This window comes from Poromitra crassiceps, assembly GCF_964638095.1.
Source record: "Poromitra crassiceps genome assembly, chromosome: 3".
Classification (NCBI taxonomy): Eukaryota; Metazoa; Chordata; class Actinopteri; order Beryciformes; family Melamphaidae; genus Poromitra; species Poromitra crassiceps.
Window position 1 is genome coordinate 68,165,339 of NC_139625.1, and position 12,275 is coordinate 68,177,613.

Here is a 12,275-nt window from a genome sequence, read left to right on the forward strand (position 1 = left end):
GTGTTTTGATTTCGAGATTTTATTTTGTCCAATATTGAAATGTTCGACAATTGCATGTTGTGTTAACATTATTTCTATCTACCTTTCTATCTATTTAGGCTAATTTGGATGCTATTTGTTATCGAAATGTACCTCAATGGATGCTGGGAGATTTTACATGTGTGGCTTTGTGCCTGTCTGCTGAGGGAGTGAGAGAGAGAAAGAGAGGGGGGACAGAGAGTGGAGAGTCCGCCACATAGAACCGGCTAACTTTTTTCCATCAGTCATTCACTGCTATTTAAACACAAATATTGATATACACAGACTGAAGATTGTTTCACAAGCGAAAATAGCATTATGTAGCGACCAGAGGAGGCGGTCGCTCTGATTGGTGACAGTTCTGCTCTTAAGAAGCGCAAAGGATTATGGGAGTTCATGTTCTTGTGGGAAGCTTCTTACTGTACAGTTAAAAACGTGGTTTAGTGATGTTGTGCATATGTTTTGATTGCATTATGTGGTATTATGGCAATGTTTGTGTGGCCAGGATATGTTTAGTTTTACTATCAATGTAGCCACCATGACTGAGACTGTTAGTGTGTTTGATCACCTCTGGCCGGAGTTTCTGGAAATGTTAGGTTAAAAGTAAGATATCTGTGTCAGTCTGCATTCTTCCACGCAAACTTGCCACAATATTGTTTGGGGAGGGTTAATTATAATTTTCAAATCGCTTCGGGAGGGTCAAGGAAAAATATATTTTGATCAGGGAAGGGGCACAGCTTTTTATTTCAGAGCACACCAAATTCCTCCAGTGACCCCCTTTCTAAATAACGAACGGTCCCTTACACACTGCTGTATTTTATATGAAAAGGTGGGCTGGCCCTCTCTGATGGTTCCTAACTGGCAAGCGTCCTTCATATCTGTCCTCGTTCTCAGTTTAAATTATACAAGATATGAGACATGCTCTCAGTCACACATCAGACTGTTTATTCCACGTGTGAAAAGTGAACTGGGAAAGACCCACTGCACGAAAACCCCAAGAATCCGGAGACATTTTCTGATTCTGCAAGAATCTGGATCATATCTGGCGCATATGTGGAGATTTTTTGATATGCTTTATGCCAGGTGAAATACAGAACCATATTTGCCCCATATAGTATACTGTGCCCAGATACACCTAATGTTACATACACATTAAATAAAATATCTGAATATGTCCTCATGCAAAATATATTGAAATATGTGGACTCAGGACTAATGGCAAATCTGTGGCATATCATCGCTCCTTGTCTTTGAAGCATATATGGTGGAATATGGTGTACAGATATAACAATACACTACTACAGTCATATTTTGATATTTCACAGATATGAATTATATACGGAGTATATCGAAAGTATGAATTGTTGGTAATGAAGAGGGCCGCATCTACAAAAGGAGACTACAAAAGGACAACATAAAAGGAAAAAGCGGTAGCGCGCTTTCCTTTTATGCCCCTGATAAATGGAATAGGCTCCAGGACTCTCTAAAATTGGAGCGATTGGTCTCTTTACTCCTTGAGGATGCCTTGCACGGGGAGTGCTCTTGTTTTTCTTGATGTGCTCATTTTATCATCTTGTTTTGTTGTTTGTCTGTATTTGTCTGCTATTGTAATTTTGTAATTTTTTATAAATGTTTTTATTGTAACAGGGCACAATCCCACAAAAAAAATTCCCTTTCATCCCTTTATCTTTTTTTAGATGTTTAATTTTTTTTTTAATTTTAAGTAGGACTTAAAAGAGCCACAACGACCCATAAAGGAGCCACATGTGGCTCTCTAGAGCCTCGGGTTGAATATCACTGGGCTATATAAATAAACTAGACTAGACTAGCCTCTAATTCACCCGAGAGGCGTCACTTCAACAAAATGCGGCTACCCTCCAGCCATGACCGTTGGGAGACAAACATTATTGATGGCTATTTGGACAGAGGAGGACATGCTGGTGGTTGGGAGGTTGCTCCCACCAGTTCTGTGGTCTTGGATCAGCCCAAATGTTGCGGTCAACAGATAGCACATCGCTCAAAAGCACCAGTTTCGCTAAAAGAAAGAGAACACCTCTGTCGACGTGTCTGGTTACCGCCATTTTCAAGTGAATTGAAAGTTCTGTCTAAACCGATAATAGCAGCAGCCATATTGTTTTGAAGCATAAATGTTACTGTGGTTACAGATGTTATTTACACCATCACCAGACTGGCAGTGTGGCGTGACTCCCTCTGGCCGTACATGCACTGTTCTGCTCTGTGTACCATACATAATCATATTCACTCCCTCTCATATACTTCTAACCCTCCCCCTTCCGGGGAGACTCACTTTTCATTGCCCTTTCTCCCATATCTCTCTCAAACTGTTTCTGGCACTGTACAGCGTGTATAAGCCTAGTTAGCCTATGTTCTACTGTTCTACTCAGAGAATTCCCCAAGCGCCAGTTGCAGGCTAAATAGCCGCACCTACTGGCGTCGTGTTTAGATTTTAAATTTTGGGGGAGTTGGGACCGGGAATGTCAAACTGTATTATTAACTGTAGAAGTCAAACTCTTATCTTGGCTGAACATCATTTCAATCAAAGTTAGGAAATTCCCCTTTTACCTTTGTTTATGCCACAAATGTTTGTACTTGAGTTCTCCCCTGGAAGTGATTTTGGTATAGATGGGCCATTGTATTTAAGCAAACAGTATTCTACCATAGTGAGCTGTATGTAGACTATACACTATATGTAGGGAGACATCTATTTTTTCATCATTGCAAAGCCACAGCACAGTAAATAGGATATTGATGTGATGGGGGCACGGTGGCTCAGTGGTAGAGCTGTCGCCTCGCAGTCAGAAGGTCCTGAGTTCGATTCTCGCCTGGGACACTGCGGGCGCTGTGGTTGTGTTCACCCCATATCCTCAGTGCCTACTGCCCAGGTGGGGTATCTCGTCGTAAGGGCCTTTCTGTCTGTGTGGAGTTTGCATGTTCTCCCCGTGCTCCCCCAGGGGGGTTCCTCCGTATATAACCCCCCCCCCATTAAAAACATGCAGAAGATCAGATCGTCATCGTCATCTGACCAGTGACGACAACATCCGAAGTCGGTCCCCGGGCGCTGTACGAGAAAGCGACCACTGCTCCTGGCCTGCCCCCCGGAGGAAAGGACAAAGCCAGGATGGGTTAAATGCAGAGGACAAATTTCACCGGCCACCGTCAGCATGTGTGTGTTGTGGCCGTCCGTGCATGTGTTGATGTGTAACCGTGTGACAATAAAGACGGGCTTGTCCGTCTAAAATCGTGTTTATGTGTGTAGTTCTTCATATCTAGCATCTTAATTTTGCTCTCAAAGTGCTTGATGCAGGTTACTTTAAAATGTACAGAATTTGGGGAACCCCCTGTCTACTGTATCAGAATCAGAATCAGAATCACTTTTATTGCCACAATATGCAAGTTACATACGAGGAATTTGTCTTAGTGTCTGTATGCAGCGTAGCGGTCAGATCAATATACAGAGATAAGAAGTAGGAAAGCTAGATAAAGACAATCACAACGTTGCAAGTGCAATCAAATCGAGTAAATATATATACAATATACATGAGTGGAGGAGTGTTCCGTGGATAATAAATATTAATTTACATTGAATTTACATGAGATTTACAGACTGAGTTAAATAGGCATTAAATAGGCAGTGAATTTACATGAATTTACAGTCTGAGTTAAATATGAGTTTACATTGAATGTATATTAAATTTACAGTCTAAGTTAAATAGGCATTAAATAAGCAGTGGATTTACATGAATTTACAGTCCCAGTTAAACAGGCATTAAATTAGATACAGCTGTACAGCATACAGTGTATACTGTACAGTGTGTATACGCCTATTGTCCTACTGTTTCCTCCCAGGCAAGAAAGATACACTAAATGTCTTGTTTTATGGCATGCAGGCGACAAGAGCAACAGTATAGATTCAGTCGGTGTCTCGTCATAGATGCGTGTTCAATGGATCAGTGTGGAGTAAATCCTCCCGTTATTCCAATGCAGCAGAGTTAGCATTTAGCTGCTAGCCCAGCCCAGGCAGACAGGATCAGGGATTCAACTGAGCGTCTGCAGGCGGACTTCATGGTGCATTCAAGTGCACCTCGTAAAAACTGAAATCTATACCCGATGGCCACAAAGGATGTTACAGGAAAGATTATATTGTTTCTCATTTTCCTTTGTTGAAATATAGGGATATCTGTCATTACTTTCTTGGTCTTCCACTATACAGCATTTTTAATAATTAGATGCTAAAACCACAACAATATTCAATTCAGTTCCATATAGACATCAGAATGCAGGAAGCAATGTTTGGAACTCAATCTTTTCTGGGGGACGAACCCCCCCCACCACCCCGCTTGCGTTGGCAAGCATGCTCTCTCTCATAAATGGAGGAGGTAATATCTAATACAAATACATATCAAATTAATCTGATAAAACCCCTGAGCATACCTGTGCTCGTTGGAAAAGTGGGTCCGGCGGTAATTTCTGGAGTTTGTTGGAGGTGACGTCCAACCGGTTGAGTTTCTGGAGCAGGGAAAAGGTGCCCTCTGGGATATAGTCCAACATGTTGTGGTCCAAACTCAGGGTGTGAAGACTCGTCATTCTCTGTAAGAGGGACAAACTCAGGGTGTGAAGACTTGTCATTCTCTGTAAGAGGGACCAAACTCAGGATGTGAAGGCTAGTCATTATCTGTAAGAGGGACCAAACTCAGGGTCTGAAGACTCCTTTCTCCGTTCCTCATGAGAGAAGCAACACAAATCCTGGTCCAGTCAGTTGTCATCTCCTGCCTGGACTACTGCAACGTTCTTCTGGCCGGCCTACCTGCCTCTGACATCCGGCCGCTCCAGCTCATTCAGAACGCTGCACCCCGTCTGGTGTTCAACCAACCTAAATTATTTCATGCCACTCCCCTCTTCCAGGACCTTCACTGGCTTCCCATCTCTGCACACATCAAATTCAAGACACTTGTACTGGCCTACAGGGCAGTACACCAGACAGCTCCTCCATATCTACAATCTATGGTCAGGTTCCAAACCTCACATCGTTCCCTCCGCTCCTCCGCCAGTGCACGTGGGCTCAAAAGTCGCTCAACCCAATCACGACTCTTCTCGTCCCTGGTACCACAATGGTGGAACGAGCTCCCCCCTTCGGTCAGGACGGCCGCATCACTGTCAATCTTTCGGCGAAGACTAAAAACACACCTTTTCAGGCTCCACCTGGGCCCATCTTGAACTAACATTTCTTAAAAAACAAAAACTTCTCAATCTACTTTCTAGAGGTGCTAATCTATTCCTTCAAAAGTTGTAGCTGTCATAGATTATGTTGCATAGTTGATTTCTCTACTGTTGACAACATGTGATATTGTAAGTCGCTTTGGATAAAAGCGTCTGCTAAATAACATAATGTAATGTCTCTGCAAGAGGGACCAAACTCAGGGTGTGAAGGCTTGTCATCCTCTGTAAGAGGGACCAAACTCAGGGTGTGAAGACTCTCCCTCTGTAAGAGGGAGCGATGAACTGAGAGAGATACGCACAACTCTATAATGTGGTTTCAAGTCTTCTGAAAGAAGAAGTATTGAGCGAGGGGCAGGTGAAGTAAGGTGAGCAAGTGAATAAGGTAGAGATGTGGAAAGACAATTTTTGAATACTACTTTAAACTTCACCTGGTGCCTTTCTAAGGTGTAGAATCCAGGTTATTGTAACTGTCATTTTAATCTCTCACATCTTTTCAGTTCATGAGAACATAGGCTTAGCCCCTACAAAGTTTTTTGCATTGCTGTAAATTCATCAAACTTTTGTCAAGTACAAGGGACAGCCTCCAGTTCTGAAGAGTGAAGCCAATGCTGAAGTCCCTTAAACCTGCATTCCTTCGAATGGCCAGCAGAGGGGAATCCACGGGCTCCAAAAAGAAGTCAAATTTTATGGAAGTCAATGGGGAAATTATCTGAAACTTCTCACTTGATTTATGTCTTGACCTCAGTACACCTTCCCAATGAGTTGATGGTCTCAGTCACTCGTTTCAAGTCTTCTTCAATACAGCATGATGTTCATTTTGTAAATGATGTTCCCATTTAGAGTGAAATTGACGATAAAGCAGACTATATTTTGAGGTGTGATTGACAGGTCGCCTGTCCAGTTATCCCACAGCTTGCCCGTGGCAGACCAATAGCAGGCAGCTCTGTGGGAAAACCCCTGGTCTTCTGCTTCTGGCTCCAAATAACCAAGATGGCGACAGTCAAAATGCCAAACTCAAGGCTTAAAAATGGAAGTCCACAAACCAATGGGTGACATCACAGTGGCTATGTCCATATTTTTGTATATGGTCTATGGTCAAGTACAATAAATGTAAGAGAATTTGACATTTTACAGCACAGCTAATTACAACCATGTTAGTTTGCTTGGGAATTTATCAAGGGACTCCATCGTAATATTACCGACAGGTTTGTTTTCCATGTGACTGACCTGGATGGCCTCCCATGGGATGGAGTCCAGATTGTTGTAGCTGAGGTCCAGTTCTTCCAGTGCCAGCAGGTCATTGAATGCCCCCTGGTGGATCAGGACCAGCTGGTTGTTGTTCAGGATGAGGTGGTGGAGCTTGGACATGCCGCTGAACGTATCGTTGGCTATCCTCGTCAAGCGGTTACTGGAGAGGTGAGACACAGAGATAGAAACGGAGAGAAAACTGTAGACACTACCTTGGAAATGAGCTACAACACCTCAGTAGCCAGTATAAATTGGTTATTTTTGTCTCTTTCATTTGACTAGTTTGCTTCAAATTCACCCCACATATCCCATAACAATACCAGTCTATTTCATACACCTCATCTACCAGAATTCCATACCAACACTAGCCTGGCTAAAGCCAGCCTCCACATCACCTCCATGTTACGTTACAGGCATAGTCTGTGACATGACGTTGAAAGCTGGCTTCACCCAGCCTATTCATAGCTTTCAAGGGGCGTTACGTGCTGCCCGGGAAACCCCCGTTAAACCCCCGTTAACGGGGTATTAATCATTATTGTAACGTTACTTGAGCTTACCTTTGATGAAATGTTGGCCGCAAAGAGCAAAGACGTGTGTACTTTGATGGTAGAAAAAAAAGCTATTTGCATTTCCCCTGCCCAGCGACTGAACCACTCGCACAAATCCACAACCTCCTCCTTTCTTTCTCCGACGGGATTCTGTGAAAGCACAAGCCAGGCGTGTCTCCTCGTCGGTTTAGTGCAACCGATAGCACAACAGGTAGGCTATCCAGCACTTTGGCTGAACAAACACAGCGTGAGAAACTAGTCGACACGGCTGGCAAGTTTTTTTTTTGACCGCCAGGTGGGCGTTCCCGGCAGCACGTAACGCCCCTTGAAAGCTATGAATACCAACAGCACTCTGTGTCACTCCATACCTGTTCAGGTGAAGGGCTCTGAGGTTATCCAGATCGGCGAAGGCATGAGGTGTGATGTAGGAGATGGTGTTTCTGGATAACGTTAGGTCCACCAGTCGTGTCATGTTTGCAAAATCTTTCCTCTTCACACTGTGGAGGCAGATAAGTAGAGGAAAATGAGATGAGGGGAAGCAATCCAAGTACCTGAAATAATGTTACATCTAGAGCACCATCTCTGCCGTCACGCCATTTCTTTTCTTGATGATCAACTAATGATGACATGTCAGTTTGCTCCTAGCAGTGACTATTGGTTTCAATGAGGAACGCCAACAATGCTACAAACAGTATTTTGGTTAACTGAAGCTCTAAGAGAGAAACTTCCCTCTAGTCTCAATGGGACTGCTGATAAAACTCAAGTTGAATCACGGATCTCGGCTTGCCTCATAGACATTGGCACTTGGATGTCCAACCACCACCTCAAACTCAACATAGCAAAAACTGAGCTCCTCCTCTTCCCTGGCAAAGACTGTCCTGTAACCAACCTCTCCATCTCCCTTAACAACACTACTGTCCTTCCCTCACAAACAGCCAGAAACCTTGGAGTCACTCTTGACAACCAACTGTCCTTCACTACCCACATCGCAGCAATAGCCCGGTCCTGCAGATTTGCCCTTTTCAACATTCGCAAAATCCGCCCATTCCTTTCCAGACAAGCAGCTCAACTTCTCACCCAGTCACTCATCCTGTCGCGTCTGGACTATTGCAATGTTCTACTGGCCGGTCTCCCTGTTTCTGACATTCAACCACTCCTACTTATTCAAAATGCTGCAGCCCGCCTTGTTTTCAACCTACCAAAATTCTCCCACATCACCCCCCTCTTTCATGAACTTCACTGGCTTCCCATCACTGCAAGGATCAAATTCAAAACACTACTTATGGCCTACACAGCAGTTCACCACACAGCCCCACCATACCTACAACCCAAGGTCAGTTTCCAGATCCCTCACCGCTCACTCCGACCCTCCACTAGCTCAGGACGCTTTGCCCCTCCCCCCTACGTGGTTTTAACAGCTCCCGATCATGACTTTTTCATCCTCACAAACAAGAATTCCTTTTTTCTTTTTCTGGGTGGAAGTAAGCAAAACGATGACAAGAACATTGCACTCCAACTTGTTTTTTTCTGATCATTCACACAAAAGCAGGAGTAGAGGTAACTGAGTTATCCCAATTTCTGAAGGGAATAAAGCATAAAATTGCCAATTTTTGGGGTGTAACAGACAAGTAATATAACAAGAAAATAGCTACAATAACAGCAATGGTAGCAACAGTGGAACCACCAGACGGTACTTCACAGTTCAGCTATCTGAAGAATCAAGTCATTGTAGTCTAGGGTGATCACATTTTCAAACCCCCAAACCGGGACCCTTACAGTAAGTGTACTGCACGTTCATGCACACACATGTATGCACTTGTGTATGCATCATAGGCGTTTTCATCAGGATAGGGGACAATTATCTCAGCGCTTGACTGCAACTTTCAGTACCATGGACATCGCCTCAAATCCACCAAACATAGTTTATTTGAAAATTGTAAACACAAAACACAAGGAAATATAATGTATTGACTGTCAGATACCTTTCATTCACCAGGCATTTCCACCATGTGCAAATGAAAATGCAGTGTGAAAACGCATTTTCGTTGCCGGCTCCTTCATGAAGGAAAGAGTAAGCCTTCTTCCTCTTTAGAAAAGACTGACCTCTTCAGCATGACAACTAACCATTAGCGTAGTGACAGATTCTGTCAGAGAGAGCCACAAGCGTCATAGGCTAGCAACAGCATTGACAACGACACATTGATTGATTGACACATATGTAAGAACAACAGCAAAATCAATAAATGTTACTTATTCCTTTTAAGAATCCTAACTGATGAAGACTGTGATGGACAGTTGGTTGGACTAGCCTACTGTTGAAAAAATTTACTATTGTAAGTCGCTTTGCACAAAAGCGTCTGCTAAATGACAATGTAATATATGTCATGTAAATTAGTGTTGAATTCAGACGCGTGGTGTTTGTTTTTTGATTGGGTTAGGTAATAAAGAACGGGACAGTTAAATAAACATCTATGCAAGTGCTGAAACCAAGTATATTATTATTATCATTAGTGGCCGGGCCAGCGAAGCGGCAGGGCCACTTATTGTATTTGCCTGTATTATTATTATTATTTTTTTCTTCCTCCCGGGAAGTTCGACTTCCCATGGATGAAAACTAACCAAACTTTGCACAAAGGTCCAGTCCCATGCCAAACGTCTTTGACACAGATTTGGGGCCAATAGTCCTAACGGTGGCACGACAGCGACCGTCTAAAGTTTAAAACTTAAAAAATTCATAAAAAATCAGGCATACGTGCTACGGCTTTGCAACTTTCACCGAAATGTGCGCCTAAATGAGGGGAAACTTTTGTACAATGCAACCTATGGCCAATTATGAAGTTTAAAGACCGCAAAACTGCAAAAACTGCAAAAACGAATTAAACCCTACTCCTCCCACATTTTTTCTTCAAACGACACCAAACTTCAGTATCTGCATCGTTAGACTGTTCTACACAAAAGTATCAAACCAGATTTTCGATCGGTCAAAAACTGAGCCCACAGTGCATCAAAACGTTGAATTCTGGCCCCGTGTATAGCTTAATTACCTTAATTACCTTTGGCAATTAGGTTGTATTTGTGATGTCATCAGTCAGTCAAGCAATTGTGATGCCATCACTAATGTCACTCGAGCAATTGTGATGTCATAATATTTTTTTTCCCCATTGACTTGCATGGGGTTTCGAAAAATCTTGCAGTAAATTAGCTGTAATTCAGAAACCATAACAGCTACAGCTACGAAACTTGGTAGGGAGGTGCACAGAGGGGCCTTTTATTCTACACGAAATAATTACACAAATTGAGCAGATGGTGGAGCTATAACAGCCCTCTTTACATTCTGGTCCATAACTTCTGAACCGTATGGTCTATCATCAAACTTCTTTTTTCCCTGGATTCCTTGGGTCCTTCCACATCTACTCATCTAGGCCACGCCCATTTCCGTCTGACTAGATTTTCCGCCATTTTGAATTTGGTCCAAAACAGTTTTTTTGCGATTCCCCCTTGAAATTTTGTCCAGTCTTCACCAAACCAAAGCACACATCATGTGATGAGTGTCCTGCACAACACTGTTTCGTGGTATTTGAAAAAAGCACACCGTTGCGATATAATCGACTTCCAAACTTCTGTGGGTGGGGCCAATTTCACAAGAATCACCATAACTCTAGAACACAACGTGCGATCCTAACCAACCTTGGTCCAGGTGTGGAAGGATGTACTCTGAGCCTATAGGATAAATATTGTGGCATTTCGCCTTTAGGGGGCGCTATAGCAGCATTCAGTACCTGTACCTTCTAAATTGTTTTATTTTGAAGGGCGGCAGGAAGTGCTGATTCATTGTCATTATGGCCAACCTTCCTTCTTGTATTGACACTTGACACTTCTGAGCTGATTTCAAGGCTCAAGGCTCAAGGCTCAAAGCCTTGAGACTTGCCCGGCCACGACCCATTGCTGCGCAGCAGCTATAATTATTATTATTATTTTAACTCTGGTGGAAACTGGAACAATTTGATAGTGAATGCTGAAAACCGGGACATTTTAGTATAGTAGTAGCACTTATAATGAAAGTCATAGTGCTATGTGTACAGTAGTGTTGTAGTACGAGTAGTAGTAGTAGTAGTAGTAGTAGCAGTATTATTATTATTATTATTAGTAGTAGTAGTAGTAGACTATAGTAGACAGTAGCAGTATAGGAATGTAGTAGTAGTGGCATGGTGGAAGTATAGTGGTAGTGTTATTAATGCTGTTATTACCTTGTGACAAAGTTGTCAGCCAGCCGTAGCTCCACTGTATGTCTGTCAATATTTGGTGGCACAAACAGCAGTCCCTTCTTGGCACAGAGGGTTGCCAGATTGGGTGAGAGGATCTGGCATACACAGCGCTTCGGGCAGATCTGTGCCCGCACTGCCATGGCAACTGCCAGCATCACACACAGCAACAGCCTCTCCATGGTTACCACCCCTGGATACAACACCTGAAGAGCAGACAGACAGAGAGAGGCTTGTTAATGGCAGTGGTCATGCGTTTGGACTGGGTGCGACGGTCTATCAAATGCAATTTACAGTGAAATTGAACATACCTAGGTTTATATTATAGCTTATGTCACACATGAAGAAGAAAAGAGACAGAGAAAGAAAATAGCAAGACATAAAAAGAAAGAAAAGTACAGTAGGCAGTAGGGGTGGGGGAAAAAATCGATTCACCTAAGTATCGCGATTTTTAATGTCACGATTTTTTGGATCGATCTTTTATTCCAGAATCGATAATCGCAAATTAAAAAAAAAAAAAAAAAAAAAAAATGTTTTTTGGGTGCTTGCAGTCAGGCCACTCAGTGAACAGCAGGCCAGGCGCCGCCTACTGGTTTACTAGTGGTTTTATTACTTTATTAGTTAGTCTGAAGTAATAATTACACTTCAGGGTTAAAGTGGGTGCATCTCATTGTAAAATTGGACTTCAAACGGCCCAAATCTGGCTTCAAACGGCCCAAATTTCACGCGCGTTGGCCCATATCGGCCTGGCCTGCTTGGTATCTAATGCCCGGCCTGAATTATGATCCCAGTCCGCCCCTGTTTTTAACTATATCGCCCAGCCCTACTCATGATATATAATATACAGTCTCTAGTGTATGATTCAACTTTTACCATGTTCTAATCTAGTGTAAAAAAGCAAACAAACTGAAAAAATAAAATAAAAAAATAAACAAAAATCGCAATAAATCGTAATATCGAA

The 12,275-nt window shown here is 42.8% G+C and overlaps 1 protein-coding gene across 1 annotated transcript in view; it reads right to left on the reverse strand.

Annotated features, from left to right (window-relative positions):
• The window catches only part of lrfn5a (leucine rich repeat and fibronectin type III domain containing 5a), a gene marked incomplete at its 3' end in the record, with an annotated part of 45,261 nt that extends 33,747 nt beyond the window's left edge, over positions 1 to 11,514 (reverse strand). Inside the window, exons 1-4 of the mRNA XM_083633380.1 lie at positions 11,300 to 11,514; positions 7,421 to 7,549; positions 6,484 to 6,664; positions 4,471 to 4,626 (exon numbers count right to left, since the gene is read on the reverse strand). Of these exons, the coding sequence (XP_083489506.1) occupies positions 4,471 to 4,626; positions 6,484 to 6,664; positions 7,421 to 7,549; positions 11,300 to 11,496 (663 nt within the window). The 5' untranslated portion in view covers positions 11,497 to 11,514. The remainder of the gene's footprint in view (positions 1 to 4,470; positions 4,627 to 6,483; positions 6,665 to 7,420; positions 7,550 to 11,299) is intronic.
• Between the last annotated feature and the right edge of the window lie 761 nt (positions 11,515 to 12,275).